This window comes from Perna viridis, chromosome 5 (genome assembly GCF_037379345.1).
Source record: "Perna viridis isolate PV_CMFRI_1.1 ecotype Kerala chromosome 5, ASM3737934v1, whole genome shotgun sequence".
Classification (NCBI taxonomy): Eukaryota; Metazoa; Mollusca; class Bivalvia; order Mytilida; family Mytilidae; genus Perna; species Perna viridis.
Window position 1 is genome coordinate 27,447,909 of NC_142449.1, and position 17,695 is coordinate 27,465,603.

Consider the following 17,695-nt stretch of genomic DNA (forward strand, 5'->3'; position numbering starts at 1 on the left):
CCAATTTGATCAAATTCACTTATAAACATTTCTTCTAATGTTAACATGTTTTAACTTAATTATAATTGACTATCAACTAAACTTTTGTTTTTCGTCACTATGAAAGGACATTTCGGGGAACTTTGAATACCACATTACTAAGAAAATCGTAGTGTTAGTTTTTTTATTGCTACATGTTTTGATGTCAAATGATTTGTTGTTATGATTATGCACCTTTTTAATTGGTTTTATACGGTGTTAATTTGTGATTTGGAAGCAGTTATTAGAAGAAAAAAAAATTATAGAAACAAACTTTCCACACCACCACATTTTAGACTTGCTCCCGTCTTGCACTTTACCAACAACTCAACTTTTGCAGCCAAGGCGAGTTCTAACTCATCTTGTGTCGTATACAAGAAACTTTTCACACCACCGCATTTTAAATTGTCCCCTTTTATCAAAAGCTCAACTTTTACAGCTAATATAGGGATATCTCTAACACATCACATGTTTCCTAGTACAGTATCATACATCTGTACCTTATGTGGCTCTATGTATTTAATGTCCCAATTTTATCCATGAAACATTTAATAGGTTGTCAACGGGAATAGTTGTACATGTTTTTTCTGGTGCATTCTGTGGTCTAAGGTCACACTGGTTATATTCATTTCACTTATAAAATTAAAGGGGAATACCTGTGAAATAGTTTTAAGTATTTTTATTTAACCATGTGATGTGATATATTAAAATGTCCTAAAGACCTTAGAAAGGTCAAGTTGTTCATAACATCAAAACTTTATAATACATGTAACTTTTACATAGGATGTTGTTTCACTCCTAAAAGGAAGAGGCTATCTAAATACATTTACATATTAAGTAGAAGAAAGGAACGTTTTCAAACAAAGTCATTAATACTCGCTTATACAGTGGGTCCTGTCTACAAAGGGCACTGAAGTACATGAAAGCGAATGTTCACCGTATTTCACAAATCATCATGAGTCTCTTGTATCACTTTCAATGACTAAACTGTTTAAACAGAACATCTACTTTAACTGAACGAAGCAATCCGTATTGTAGGGTTACAATTACAGTTTCGACAGTGAAACTTGTCAAACCGAATCTCTTTTTTAACTAAAAAAATAGACAAGTCTACGGTTTACCAAGTTTCAAAATGCATTTAAATTGATAAAAATTGACTTTAAAAATATCTGGTACGTGTAGGCAGGTTTTAAATTGAGTTTGAGTTAAACAGGTTTCATTGTATATACTGACATACATTACTCAATGGCAGAATCGAAGGATAATGCCGTAGTTCCCAGATTGTTAAGAAAGAACAGCGCTTGTCATTTCATTTCACCGATGAAGTTATAAGGATTTTGGTCTTATTCGATTAAATCGCGTAGTGTAGTGTCAATTTCATTGTCTGTAGCATCAGCATAGTCCCTGTTTGCCAATCAAAATCCATGATGAGATGCAAGCCCACGCATGCGTTAGATATCGATTATGATTTTGTCCAAAAAAGAACTCGGGTCTATGTAGTTGAAATATTTTGTAATATTATTACATAGAACAAAACGGGACTGCGGGAATTATTGGTGGTATTCAAGTAAGCCCCGAAAGACAAACAAATATATAAATAATAAAATATTCTATATAGGAAAATGCTTTGTATATTAACGTATCGTATAATTAAGTAGTAGTCTTTGCAAGAATCATGGAAATTCTGTATATGATGAAATGTATTATTATTCATACCAGTTTCTATTGTATTTTTGTGACATTTACAGAGTTTTCTTCTTTAGGTTAGGTTTTAATTCAACAGCATCATTTAACATAAATTTATTTCCTAAGAACAAGGGTTATATGAAAAGCCAGATGTTAATTTCTGTTTATTGGTACATTTTAAACAAAATATCAAAAATGAAAATATGTAGGCTTCCCAACAATAAATCACATTTTGCATGATTCTTACCTGGAGTACTACTTAACACCTTACTAAAAAGTAGGAAATTTTCGAGTTTTTGTTCCCGTTTTATATGTTTAAATGTCTTCCCAAGCTTGCCATATCAAAATTTCTTAAATCAATGCGCTGCAATGAGTTGTTCCCCTTGTTCGTTGCATTATACTTTTAAAAATGATTCATAAATACCAACATATTTGGTCAAAGCCTTGAGCGCATAATCGTAATAAGAAGAAATGTACTTTAATATATAATCTAGTTACATTTATATAGTTCCTATCCGGTAAGCGTATACTCTTTGTGTATTATGATTACCAATGGTTGTTCACTTACTACATATTCCTCTTCCGCGGCAACACCTTTCAAAAAGTTTAAATTTCATGTACATGATGTGGCAGTTTCATCGCTTTGATAACAGATAGAGCAATTTCCCGAAGAAAAGTCCTACTGCTCTGCATGCGGAGTTATGTAGACTATTTCGTGGGAGACTCAAACTCTCCATTCGACAATAGACCCATTTTGTGTTAACAGTGAGAAAGTCGATGAGCATGCTTATCAACTTAACACAAAAGGGTCTATTAATTTAACTTAAGTTAGTTATTAAATGTACCTCTGTTAGCATGATATTGAATTGTCGTTTTAAATTATACGTAACAATACAAACAGTAAAGTTGTAATGATGACTGACGTATACAGATTGTAGTCCTTTAGAATATTAAAGATGAGAGCCATTAGATAAGATATCAGTTTTAATATGAAGAAATATTTGAAAATTCCTGTATCTAAAATTTAACACACACACACACACACAACATTTCCTGCAACAACAACAACAAGAACAACAGAAATAGCAACAAAAATACGAAACAACAAAAAACTAAAAAAAAAAACCCAAAAAAAGAAACAAAAGGACAATATAAATAACAAAACAAAACAATAAAACTAGAAAAAAAAATGTGAGCAATGCTTACCAATGAGTGCCAAAGCTACACCAGTTTTCAAAGACCTCGATGTAGCAAAAAGATTGTCTACTATACATGACAAATATGTTGTCGTACCAGCAGACAAAGCCCAAAACAACATTGTTTTTGTCTGCAAAACGTTTTACATCAAATGTTTATTATCAGAGGTAGAGGTAGAAAATAATAGCAGTGATAAGACCTATACTGCTACCACACTCTCCAAAGAAGAGATTGTGGAAAACCATAAATCTGTGCTGTCCTCTTTTGGTCACTTTACCAAGGACGATGATTGTGATTTACCGTCTATGTACTGGATTCCTAAACTCCACATGAATCCATACAAACAACGGATCTGCAAAATGTATCATCAAACCTCTTACAAAACTTGTAACTTCTATACTCACAAGTGTCAAAGAGGATCTGCAGTCCCAACACAACATTTGTTACTCCCGTAGTGGTATTAATTCAATGTAGATCCTTAAAAAAATCGAAAGATCTTTTGGAGACAATCAGTTTAAGACAATTATCTGAATATAATAGCATTAAAATCTATGATTTTCAACACTGTATACTTCTATTCCCCACACTCAGTTAAAATCCCGACTTAAAAACATTATACATCGTTGTATTTTTCCAAAAAAGATGGTACACCTAGATACAAATATATAGTTCTTGGTAGAGATTCCTTATACTTTGTAAGAAATAATTCCAAATCATCTTCCAAATATACAGAGGAAGATGTTTACAAAATTCTGGAATTTTTATTCGACAACATATTTGTCCAGTGTGGTGGACGTGTTTTTCAACAAACGGTCGGCATTCCAATGGGAACAAATTGTGCTCCTCTACTTGCTGATCTATTCCTACACTCTTATGGGGCTGCTTTACAGCTGATTTGATTCGAAAGAAAGAATATCGTTTTGGCTAGATTCTTTAATCTCAGTTTCCACTATATAGATGACGTATTATCTTTAAACAATCCTAATTTCGGGGATTTGAAACATCGCATCCACCCCAAAGAATTTGAGATAAAGGATACTACAGACACTGTAAGCTCATATCTTGACCTACACTTAGAAATCAATGGTAAAGGAAAACTATTGACCAAACTTTACGACAAACGTGATGACTTTTCATTCAGAATTGTCAACTTCCCTTTCATCTGTGGCAACATCCCTTCAGCACCTAGGAAGCTTAGGAAGTAAAGATAGAAAAACAAGCTAGCGTATGTGTTAATTGAAGGGTAAATGTAATATTAACATTAATGATAAATTTTTAGTATATCGGCAGTTTTAAAATTAAAATATAAAATATCACAATTATCCAGCCAATACTTATCTTTCTCATTGAATATTGCCAATATGATTTTTTTTAAAACGAGGAATGGGATAGAAAATATCAACCACTATAGATATGTTGCCGAAATTTAAAAAAAAAAAGTACAAATTAACAAACGTATTTTTATTTTCATAACTCAGTATGATTAATGTATAATTATTTAAAAACTACCCAGTCAATGGTTGTTTTCAGTTAAGCATATTTGTGATTTCTATTTCGTAAAATGCAAAATTTTATGAATAGAAAGTAAGTAATTATTTGTTCTATGCATCAAACTTATTCATATGTTCAGTATTTTGCTGCTACATTGTATGAAAAAAGGGAACAACAAACAATTTTTCAGGTAAATAATAAATGCGTCTGATAAATGTTCACTTTGATAGGTTATTTTTTTCCATTACTTTTACGAGAAACTTTTGTTAACCCTTATATTGTTTACACGGAAAAGCACATAAAATCAAAGGTATGTTTTTCTTCAAAGCCTTATATTTAATTATGGGAATTTACCTACATACAGTTTGGTGAAACCCCTAGATTTGAATAAGCGCATGACTGCAAAAAAAAAAAATAATAATAAAATAAAATAAAAAATAATAATCCGAGTTGCTCATTTACTTTTGTCACTTTTTATGTATTATTTTAGTTACTTTATATTCTTTGTTGTGTGTGTCTATTTTAAATGACCGGTCGTTGTCCTGGATTACATTCTTTTAATTTCTGCTACAACCTTGGTTCCCTTAATTACTCTTACCCAGCAAGAACCTAGGTTTGTGGGAGCAGTGTTATGGTAGCTGTTTAATGTCAGCATACTATTTCATTACTTCTTCAGTTCAGTGTAAAGCAACGAAATAGAACTTTAATAACAATTCAGTTATACACATATAATTTGTATTTTGTGTATAATTCAATTTTCAAAAACTAGTTTGAAAAATGTATACATGTAGTTAATTAAAAACTAGGATTGTAAAAATACAATATTGTGGATTCATGAGAGGTGGTGAAAATAAATCACTAAATTCAGCAAGTTTATAATTTTTATATCTTAATTAAATTAAAAATACTTTGTTTTAAGTCAAACAAAACACAGAAAAAAATATGAACTACCTCAGTGTATTGTAGATTCCATGATTTTATTTATCACATTTGTTAAAAAAGAAGTTATGAAACGTTTTCATTTGATTTGTGAAAAATAGTTATCGCTCTTTGCATTACTGGAATTTTTGGGTAATTTCATTTAATTTTGAAGCAAATAGGAAACAGTTCTGAGAACTAAAGAAAGTAAAAAAAGAACAACAACGTTTTTGTGTTCGGATTCTATAAATTAGAAACATAAACATATAGCTTTCTATTTTAAAGTAAAACCGAACAGAAACTATTTAGAAAGAGAAGACCATCCTTTAGTCATGTGGGTTCGGAAATAAATTAAAGCGTGGGGATTCACACCTAATTATTAAACAATTGAATCAATGCTTTTGCCAACCCAATGATTATTTGTAAATATTCTTTGCACCTTTTTTTTATTTCAAGATCGTTTCAAACTCAACTTTTCAATTAGATTGAGATCATAGTTTTACATTTTTAAAGTTAGATTAAGCGTTCATTTTCATGATTCTGGAATTGATTTAGAGCATTTTACCATACAAAATTAGATTTATCATGTATGTATTTACATACAGTTATGCTTTTATAGCAAAAGCAACATTTGTAAATCCGGTTTGGTTCATTTTGAAAATATGAATGCCTTATAAACAATTTTTAAAGATTTCAAATTTTGTTACTTTATGTTTTGTTGTGATTGTCTGTTTTCCATGTCTGATCTTTGTCCCTGGATTACATTCTTTTGATTTCCGATAGAATCTTGGTTCCCTTAATTACTCTTTCAATATCTTTTATTAGTATTTTCTCCTTTTTCCCAAAATTTAAGTTCCTAAGTACGAAATAAGCCCATGAAAAAAGGTTAAAGTGTGCTTTATATAAGCTTAGTGTTTAATTGCGGGAATTTACCTACTTAAATTTTGGTAAAGCCCCTAGTTTTCACTTTGTCTAGCCTGGCATTGAAGGATATCAATTTTTCACGAGTACCGTCATGATATCTTCGTAACATTTTGAACTTTACAAAAAGCTTACGTATAAAAATAACTTCTATAAAAATGTTGACATGGTCATATGACAATGAATTTGCAGAAATTAGTTCAAAAATAGACTTATCAAGTCACATTTATGGAAAACAAAACGTTACGAAAGAGGTAGGCTCAGAATGATTTGTGTTTGTCTTCTTTTATTTACAACCCTCTTTCAATAGGTCGTAGCTCTTGTATATTCAAATAAACGATATTTCATCTTTCATTTCTTCTCCACCGCTTTCTCCTTTGTATCAATTCTTCCTCATTCCGATTTGCACTTTTAATATTTAATTTCAATCGTTTTAGCAAAATTCACTGGTAATGAGTAGCTTCGGTAAAAGGATTTATAAATCGGCAATTAAATGACGTGTGCAGTATGGAAACTAATCATCCAGTATAACCTTCAATTAACAATTTGAAATGAAAAAAAAAGAATTCTTTACGGCCAATACTCTCTGTATTAAAATGTCAAAAATATCAAAAAATCTCCTCTCCTTGGTTTCTTATCATAGGCGAATTTGGCAAGTATCAAGTTTTATTTTTCTCATTTTATATTTAACCTGATCCGTCTAAAAGTCGCTGAACTTATTTTTGTACTGGGATAAATTGAACTAATTTTTACGAAAAATACATAAAAATATCTTTCTCTTTTTGATAATTTAAACGAAGTATGCAAATAGGTAGTCAAGAAACAGTTGTCTCCCTTATATCAAAATATTGTATTTATGCTGTTTATTTTGTGTGGGCATTCTAATTGAATCTTTTTTTTTTTATTGAAAAAAGAGTGTCCTTCTGTCCTTATAATTTTTTGAATCATTTTATTTATAAACGATGTTATGTTAATCAGACAGAATTCGGAATTGTTTGTGTAAACAAATATTGCATTTTTTTAAATGAATTAAACAGCGCCTTTAAGACTATAATTGTACTTATATAAAGTTTCATTTGGGTTTCATCCTTTGCTATAAATTTTGTTTTACCGCATTTAGTTTTTGAATTAGTATGTTATATTGTATAATTTATTCATTAGAATGTTCAATTTTATGTTCTTTAACTGAATATGTATTTAATCAGGGAATTTATATGTCAAGAAATTCGTTTTTTTTTCTGCAATTATATTGTACCATTTACCAACTTAAGAGATTACATGTAACCAAAGCGAGATTAAACGAAGTTCTATATCCACCCTGCACTAACAGTTATCTAGGAATCTTAAGATTTAATTTTGCACGGTTGAGAAAAAAAGTAAAACACAAATAGATAATAAACCTTTCATGTTAGAGACGTGCATGTATCGAAATAACTGGGAATTACAACGTGTATTAAATTATTTACTGAAGAATTTCGCTTTTTATAGAAACTAAATAGTGAGTATTATGCAATGTTCACTCTAAAAGAAATATGAAACAGATAATCTTGGGATTAGGCAAAGCTTATTTTCAAGGCAATCTGTACAATTTAATGGAATAAGAAAAAAGAACTGTTCTTTTAACGTTGTTTAAAAAAACCCAACATATATTCGATCCCTAATTGCAACCCTACATAGAAACTAAGTTATGATTTTTGAGTGTATTTGTTGTTGTTTCAGTTCATTTTTGACCTTACATTAAATGGAATGGTTAAGGCCTTATAAAACTAGGTTTACCCTTATGCAGACCTGCGTCAGACAGAAGATAGTGATCATTAATGTATCTTCATATCGTTATTTGACATTTTAGTTCATTTTTAAGACGTGTCATGGTTCTGCTACCTTGGATTTCATTGCGTTTGTTGTTGTGGCCTTTCAAAGCTTAATAAAAGGTATTTTAATAAAAGGTAAAGTTGAAGACCTTTCAGTGATCTCTGAAATTGTGTACTATTTTTATAATGGTTATACGATGGTGCATTTATTACGTACGTAGAGAAGTAAAGAATAAATTGGGTATAAATGAGACATGTGATGAGGTAGACATGGCGAAGGCGGAAATTCATGTTATGGAATGGGGATATGATAAATATGACATTTGGAAGTTTTCTCCACAGAAGAGCTGTAGTAGGGCAAAATGCGACAGTGTGGGTTCAGTTTTCAAGCGTATTTATGAGATAATATACTGTATGATTTATAATACAAATTTGAATTGAAACATGTTATTACGTTTTAAATTCAATTAAAGTATATTCTCTATTTCATCATAACAATCCAGTCATTTTTGCAGACGGATAATGTGAAAGATAGTGCGCCTAATATTACCATAAAGAGCAATGAATTCCAGTTGCTTCTTGAAACGTGATGACCGACATACTACACAAACATTAGTTTTGATTACAACGTAAATTACATATGAATAATGGATATGTCGTTTATCAACAATAAATTTCCCATATTTTTTTTTTATCGTAGGCTTAATATCTTGACCACCGGACTTCACCGGACGAGAGACAAACAAGGAATAACAACTATAAAAGGTTTTGGCAGAGTTAAATCACGTGTTTAACCTTTTTCCGTGCTACCTAAAATATCGTTTGCTTAATGTTTGTTTTATAACGTTAACTTAGGCTTAAGGTTCACAAGCGTCTTAATACAAACATGCTGCTTGTGGTAAAAAAAAAAAAAAAAAAAGAAAAAAAACATTGCTATAAAACAAGTTTATGACTACTTAACAAGTCAACATAACTAATCCGGCATTAAGAAAATAAAAGATAAATGATATATGCATTAAAGTCCGAAGATCAATAGTTAGTTCGCCATAAAACGATGGCTTGTACTTGACATAATACAAGCCATACCAAAACAAAACTAATATGCCTTTATAAATTATTGTCGATGGTGGTTGCCATCAATCTCTGTTTATTGTGGTAATAATTTATTTTGATGCGACATTGTCAAAACAAACGCTATATATTAAGTAAGAAGATTTCTATTTTAGGGTTATTCTTATTTTGTTGGTGGAGTTTTTTATGTTGTTGGTATTTTGGGCGATTTGTCAAAGATTAATTTACGATCGGTCGTTGCCGTAATTCCTTTTTTCCTCTTTCCTTTACATTGTAAGCTGTTTTGATATTCGTTTATGATAGATAATTCAACAAAAAATAAAAAACAAAAAAAAAAAAAAAAAAAAAAAGAATATGATTTGCGTCGAACTCCATGTTACCTCCATCCTAAAACATGCGATGAAATAGTAGTCGTTAAATCTTTTAATATGCTTGTACGTTAGATGTTTGTATGGGTTTATTTATATTATTGGTTGGGAATGAAAACCTTTTGCACCAACCATAGCGTTTTCCATTAATATAAAAAATAATAAACGCTTGCATTTAAATGTATATGTCAAATAATAAAAACAACAATAAAAATAACAAATCAAAACAAAAAAGAAAAAGAAATAGTTTCTACGTTCAACTTCCACAAATATAAAACTCCACAAGTTGATCCAGCCAGGCGCATGCCCTTTTAAATATATTTTAATAAAAAGTTAAGCGATGCATTGTGTATCACTGGTTAAAATATGTAAACTTTTCCACATCTTCATTCAAGGAAAAATGTTTGGTCCCAATTTTTGTAAATCTTTGAATTCACAAGATCATCCGAATAAAACTAGTATTCAGTTAAACCATTAAAGTACAAAATACTTGACAATCATCATCGTGTACTGCAATTTTGAAACTGAAAATTGAAACAAACAATTCAATAACTTTTACATGTACATAAAGAGTACTAAAGAAACCAAGATTCGAACAGAAAAAGAAAATAATCCAAGTATAAAGACCAGACAGTGAAAACAAACACACACAACAAAGGGCAAGACAGATTGATTGATTGATTGATTGATTGTTGGAGTTTAACGTCCGAGCAGCAATATTTCAGCTATATTCAGACGATGAACATGAAATGGATGACAAAATGAACATGAAATGATAAAAAAAGGATGGGACACAAGGATAATAGGGTCGACAAATTTTGATTGCCACTAGAAAAAGGGAGGGATGGGTAAGGTCAGGCAATTTAGCCTCCTGTGGCGGAGCGCAAAGGTTCCTACTCCTATCGAATACCACAGCAGGCTTCTATAACGTGCGAGGAACGTGACATTTTTCCCAACACGGTGCGACCCTATGGTTTGCGGTCAGGTTTTCCGTATTATAGCCTGACAACCCCAGCATGTAACACGCCAGGGGTACCCATCCCAGTTGCTCTGTGGGTAGAGCGCCTAGCCCCCAGCTAGGTTTCTGAGCACTATTTAGTCGCCTTTTATGACAAGCTTAGCGCTGCTGCAGGCCTATTCTTTCAACACCCAGACCTGCACGGGGTAAAAGGACAAGAAAAAATTGTAACGAACTAACAAGTACATACAAGGCAAATGAGCAACTCTAACTCCACCAAACCCAGAAGCATGGACCAGGTGTACCGGTAGGGTAAATTATAAATGTTAATTTGAGAGCTGTCTTCTACAGTGAAACCTGTCATAACTGAACCTCTTTGGGACTGAAGAAATCGCTCTATTTAGGTAGGTGTTTTTATACATGCATAATATTATGTTCAAATTAAATTTGAAATTGATGCAATACATAGAGGTAGCTATGTTACCCAGTAGTTGGATTCTAACCCATACAGGTCAAATCATTTACATGAAACAAAGAAGAATATATTTTTAGAACAGATATCATCTGCCTACTCACAAGTGAATGTTTATATATGTCATAAACTGCAGGTATAATGTGTTAATTATAGGCAGTGCACGGTGACCTAGACAATATAAAGTATACATTTGTAAACACTGTGCTCTTATATTTATAGAATTGACTGGTTATTCGTCCAGACGTCACCCCAATAGTGTTGGAATTTATATTTTAAGTGTTGTATTTTTATAATTGCTGTTTTGTTTTAATCTTCAGATTTTATGTATTTTTGTTATTTATTCTATCTATATTGTGAATATGGATTGTCGGTGATTCCTGTTTAACGTTTTTGTCATGTACATAAATTTTGATGTCTCTAAATTATGCTTCTGTATTAAAGTTACGTACTTGAAGACATAACACGTTACGGATATAATGAAATACAAACATTATATTGTACTGTAATTTTACTTTCCGCAGTGTTTCATTTTTCATAAATTTACGATGAGTATTATAACAAATAATTCGCCAAAAATAGATACAAACGAATCATAAGTATATTAAACGTTTAGCGTATTATAATTCCTGACATAATATTATATTAATATTCACAAAAACGTTTAAAAATAACCGATTGAAAAAATAAGAAAAAAATACTTAGTATAATTTATCGAGTTTTTTTTAATCAGAATGTGTAACTACACGTGTATTTCGAACATTTTCTTTAAACAATCAGTGATTGGTATAAGATGGAACAATGCATCAAATTAAAAGTGTTACACTAGAGTTCTGGTATTTATTACGTATGGTCCATTCTACTTTTTATTTATCCCAATCACGGCAAGTAATCATTAAGCAACTGACATGTATCAGCAGACGTCAAATTGCCACTACAATTTGGTTACAACTTTATAATTGCTTGGGTCGAATAGTATTTGTTTAAAATTGCTTGAGTCAAATTGTACTTAGTGCAATGATTATGCTATTAGAAATCCTAATTTCCGGTTTCAAATAAAGGAAACCAGTTAAAAAATGATTTTTTGGTTGTCCAGACTTGTCAAGCACCATTTATTAAACATATCTATTTTAATGCAAATATTCTATTTTCGATTTCTAACCTTTCGAATTCCATTCATACGATACCGTGTCAAATTGACACTATTGTCTTATTTGCAATTCTGAAACCAAATTACGGTGACAGCAACATAAAATATACTTGCATAAATTATCACTACTGACAAAAGTGAATTATGGTTTACATGCATGACCATCATTCACCTGAATATATTTTACAATGTGTTCAACGTCCACGAAACGTATTAGGCTAAAAAAGATTGGCGGTAAACCTAGAATTAAAAAATCGAACGGAATATGGTACAAAATTTAATATTTAAATTAATTTTTTGTAATATGCATTATTTAAGTTATTGTTTCAACCCTATATTCTTTACTTTATATGGCTTACCACCCAACATCCCACCCTAGACCTATATCGGTCCTCGAGATCGCACCCTTACTCAAAACAATTTAAGGAACATGACATATATCAAAATCTGTACCACACGCCGTATCAAACCTCGTCCTATATCACCCGTCAGAACGGTTTCCATTATATTGATAAATAAATTTAGGGTTGCCATGGCATATGATACAGTTTAAGCATTCAATATTCAATATATCATATTCGGATTTTTCTAAAGATATACTATCAAATACTACAGGTATTCTGAGGTATATGTATAACCAAACTAGTAAGAAAATCATTCAGCACATCTAACAACATTCCCCTGTGTATCTTAGAACACATGCTGTATTTGCATGAATACGTATACCAAAATCACACACACAAAAAAAAATCAATAAAATAAATAAAAATTCACCGGGGTCAGGCTGGAACTAAAAACCTATATTTAAACTTCGAACTACTGAATCGTACAACTGTTAAGTCAGTACTTCTACAACACAACACGCAATATTATCCTAGTAAGCTGTTTAAGGTTTTTGTTTTTCATAAAAAGAATACATTTTCACCTAAATGCATATTACCAACCTTCTTGCGCTCACAGACGCTGTACATATATCACACACCGCAAACCAAATATATTGTAATGATTGTGCTTCTTCGGAAATTCCCGACTCAAATTACATATTATGTAGTTGTATAATTCGGAGCAAAAATGGCAAAATGCATTTTCAACGACTTTTGTTGCCAACTTAATTTTGTACCATTCCTCCATCTGATTAAAAAAATTCCAATTTTTAGAACAAGAGTTTCACCGTAACAAATGTGTTAAGGGCATAATGCGCAAGCCCCGACAGTAACAACCAAGCTAAGACAAGCACCGACAGTAACAACCAAGCTAAGACAAGCACCGACAATAACAACCAAGCTAAGATGAATCGATCTGGATGCAAATTGATCTCTGGAATAGTGATAGGAAATGAATAGTTATGTTAATTTTAAGAACAGTGATTACTTGTTTAACCGAACCACTTTTGGGCTGTAAAATTTGTTCGATTTAGAGAAGTTATTGGTTTTTTTTTAGGTTGAAAATATATAAAGTTGATACAAGGGTATTAACAAAGTGTCACAGTATCTCGTTATGACAGGTTATCGGTTTAATCAGAATTCATGTCGGACATATTTCACTGCTAGTTATCTCGCTACAAACAGATATTGTTTCTTAAGTTGGAGATAGGCATGCCATGATTGTATTAAGCTTTATTTTATCGCTATAATAAGAACATATTTAATGATACAGTACATGCATATATAATCAGTAAAAACCAATCGTCAATCAGTCTTTAGTATCGTCTGTGGTCAGAATCATCGGTCATTTATAATATTTGTAGGTTATGAACTTTTGTGTTATGTTTAGCAACACCCATTTTCTCATACTACACACGCATATGCAATATCCATAATTATATATCGCGTATGCAGTCGAACATTAAAGTCACAGTGCGTATCTTAAATGCCGATATTATGGTTCGTCTCCGGCATGCCTTACTTCATATTGGTATGGATCACCAAATTGGTTCGTCTCAGCATGAATTGGCTCTAATTAGTATGGCTTTCTATATTAGTTTGACTCAGCATGACTCGGTTGCAATCGGTATTGGTAACAACCTTAAACGCGTTGTTTCATGGTGTACTATTGGCCATTTCCGAGTGTAATAAATTACAAAGGCTAGAAGCATAAGCGTGATTTCTTTAAAAAAAAAATAAAACAAAGTTCTAAGCGCCAATCAACAATTGTCTACACTAAGGTTTAATAATCCAACAATCCTGTCGTTCTTCCCTATACAAGTGACGTCTAGCAAGTCTTTAAACGTTGGATACATTTTCAGTATTTCTTTTAAGTATGTTCTGTAAGCAATTATATCACATCCGCAAACCAATGGATTGTCTCTAACATCAACAATGACCGGTATATTCTGTTTTCCTACTGCAGGAACCTTCGTTAAACGATTGTTTCGTAAATTTAGATACAAAGGTACAACTCTTCTGGAAACGGAGGCATCTGGATTCGATTGTACGAGATCAAACGCTGATATGTCATTAGAAGAAATGTCTAATATTTCTAAGTTAGGAAAACTATATTCCCAATTTATGAATATTTCGGGAAATAAAATTATTTTGCTATTTGACATGTTAAAAATGGTTAATTTGGGAAATTCAGAATTTTCCAACGGAAGTACAAAATAAGTCATACCATCAGGACTTCCGCTGATATCTATTACCTCGAGATCTTTGTATCGGCATACTTGTCCTGATTCTAGCTTGTCCTTTAAATGAACGTCACCAGAATCCATCATGATTCCGTTTGAGCTTAACTTTGAAAAATCTTTTGGTTCAATCACAAGATCATAGCTTATATTCTTCATTATCAAAGAAACAAGGGTTTGTTGTCCACATTTTGAAACTTGGTTTGAGAATACATGAATTGCTTCAAGAACACCACTCTCTATTACGCAACTTTTCATTTGTAAAGAAACTAGCCGGTCAGAGAATTTTGCAAATTTGGTATCGGCATCGTTGAAGCCAAAAACTTTACAGTTTTCTACGAATAATTCTAACACATTCTTCGACTTCATTGGCCACGGTAAACGAACTTGTCCATTTTCTCCACATGAAATATTCAACACAATGTGTGTTGTTTCTGGAAGATCGAAAAACAACTTTCTAACGTCTTTGAATTCAAGATAATTCACTACATGTATGTCACATTGTATTTTTTCTCTTGCTGTGACTTTACAAAACCGATCTAACCCCGGTAGATTAGAAAAAACGGAGGGCGATGCAGAATGGAAAAGCCATAAAAACACATAAACTTTAAAACTAATCCTTGCTGAAGAATCCATCGTGTCCATACGACTGCCTCAGTTGTATTTCAATCGAATTCGCATTAGCTAGACATATGAAGGACTATTTTTAACTACAAGTTCATAATGCAAACATAAACAATGTCTACCTGTGGTTATAAAATGTCATAGCTGTCTTGTAAATTAATTTTTATACCTTAAGTAGTTTTTGTCAAACATACATCGTCCTATCGAAGGTCTTGTCATGTAATATGTAAACTAAGCACTACCTATGTTCTTGAACTTTTGTATTGTAATTTACAATAGTGCATGTCATTTCAATCAACATTATTTTTTTGTCTTTATTTTCCGAGAAAAATTGAAGAAATCTTTCCGATTGTAGTCCGTTGTGGTTAAATAAAATTGGAAGGACGATTTTATACTAGATTTAGATTTAGATTTATTTAAAATTCCCCTTTCAATCTTTGAATATTGTTTCTAAAAGATGATAAAGCTATAATTATATTAATTAATCTTTTGATTTTTCTTCACCATTAATTTTGTTCATTAAAACAAATTCTGAAGCACCCATCATATAAGTAAAATGCTTGATTCGAATGTTTAAATTTACTGTACATTTCATTTATTTAATATAAATAAAATAATGGACGTTGATTTTGTGCTGCTAAAACCGCGAGTACATTCTACATGTACATGAACAACAGTTTTGATATAAGTACTGGTTATCGAGTAAACGATTTTTGTCTCCATCAAGGGCAGTGCACAGGGTTTTTTCTATATTAAATGGGTATGTAAACTACGCAAACGAATCATCTACATATATGACAAGCTGGCGTTAATCTTAAAAGCAACAATTGGAATTTCTATTATCGTACATACATGTATGTGGCATTTACGGCTTTATTGTACTGCTGAAATGTTACTTTTGGGCCCGCATCAGCCCCCCTTCCAGGAGGCACTATGTAGTAGGTCAATTTTTGTCGAAATAAAGCTACCAAATAGAAAATTCTAGTTCCCCCTAGAGGCATGATGAAGAAATTTGTATAATGATTCATGGAAGTACACACAAAATGTTTTATTAAATGTCGGGCATTTGGGAGTTGGTCGCAAGAGGCGGTATGCCAAAGTAAAAAGTGAAAGCAAACAAACATTGCTAAGAGCAAGGAGCTAGGTATTGACAGACCTAGAATAAAGGAACACAGTGACAGCAAAATCAGAAATTGAACTACATGTAATCCTGGCACTTAAGGGAAATATATTTAACCGACACCCCGTTACAAGGGTTCCCGATACACGGTCAGTTCCGTAAGTTTACCAGTTTATATTTTGGAGAGAGAACATTACGAAAGGGGACAGAAATACTTCGAATACCTTGCATTACAATTATTTACAGTCAGATGCATCACGTCAGACTAAGTGTTAAATCGACTACTTTAAGCATTACGCCCACAAATTTTCAGATGGGTCAGTCATGCGTACCGTTCTGAACAGTACAAAGCCATGTTGTTCTTAGGTTGGAGCGTGAGTATGTATCCCGAAATTATCACTTAAAACCTAGATTTCTGTTGTATCTCATTTGCACGCGCTTAGAATCAGCGAGTTACTTCTTTTATCCAGAGTCAAACAGTTTAAAAGTTTTGATTAGTTTTTTGAGTTCTTACAAGGCTAGATAGTCTATTGTTGTTCTTGTATGGTCGAACTAGATAGCCTACTGTTGTTCTTGTATGGTCGAACTAGATAGCCTACTGTTGTTCTTGTATGGTCGAATTAGATAATCTACTGTTTTTCTTGTATGGTCGTACTAGATAGCCCACTGTTGTTCTTGCATGGTCGAACTATATAATCTACTGTTGTTCTTGCATGGTCGAACTAGATAATCTACTGTTTTTCTTGTATGGTCGTACTAGATAGCCCACTGTTGTTCTTGCATGGTCGAACTATATAATCTACTGTTGTTCTTGCATGGTCGAACTAGATAATCTACTGTTTTTCTTTATGGTCGAACTAGATAATCTACTGTTTTTCTTGTATGGTCATACTAGATAGCCTACTGTTGTTCTTGTATGGTCGAACTAGATAATCTACTGTTTTTCTTGTATGGACGAACTAGATAGCCTACTGTTGTTCTTGTATGGTCGGATCCTCTTTATGTAGATGGAAAGTTTGATACAAGATGTAAGAAGTTAAGAAACATTATTACTGTATGATACGTGTATTAATTGTTTCGCATAGATCTTAAATTGTACACACATTTTACGAGACTGTCAGTGGAGGTCATCTAATATGTACATGTATGTAAAAAGAGGTGCGTATATAATTTATTAAAATCGATATTACTTCAGGGTTAGCATCTGCAGATTCATACAGTCATCACTTAAATTACCATTATAAAGTTTCTTTTAATTATCTATTTC

General features: G+C 32.0%; 1 protein-coding gene across 1 annotated transcript; it reads right to left on the reverse strand.

Moving 5' to 3' along the window:
• Positions 1-13,618: 13,618 nt before the first annotated feature.
• On the reverse strand, positions 13,619-15,707 carry LOC148616908 (uncharacterized). The gene has a single exon (XM_088581613.1). The coding sequence runs from the start codon at positions 15,327-15,329 to the stop codon at positions 14,205-14,207; it is 1,125 nt and encodes a 374-aa protein (XP_088437739.1). The 5' UTR covers positions 15,330-15,707; the 3' UTR covers positions 13,619-14,204.
• Between the last annotated feature and the right edge of the window lie 1,988 nt (positions 15,708-17,695).

What these genes read in the sequence shown, in the direction of transcription:
- LOC148616908 (XM_088581613.1), bottom strand. Translation starts at nt 15,329, where the DNA reads ATGGACACGATGGATTCTTCAGCAAGGATTAGTTTTAAAGTTTATGTG.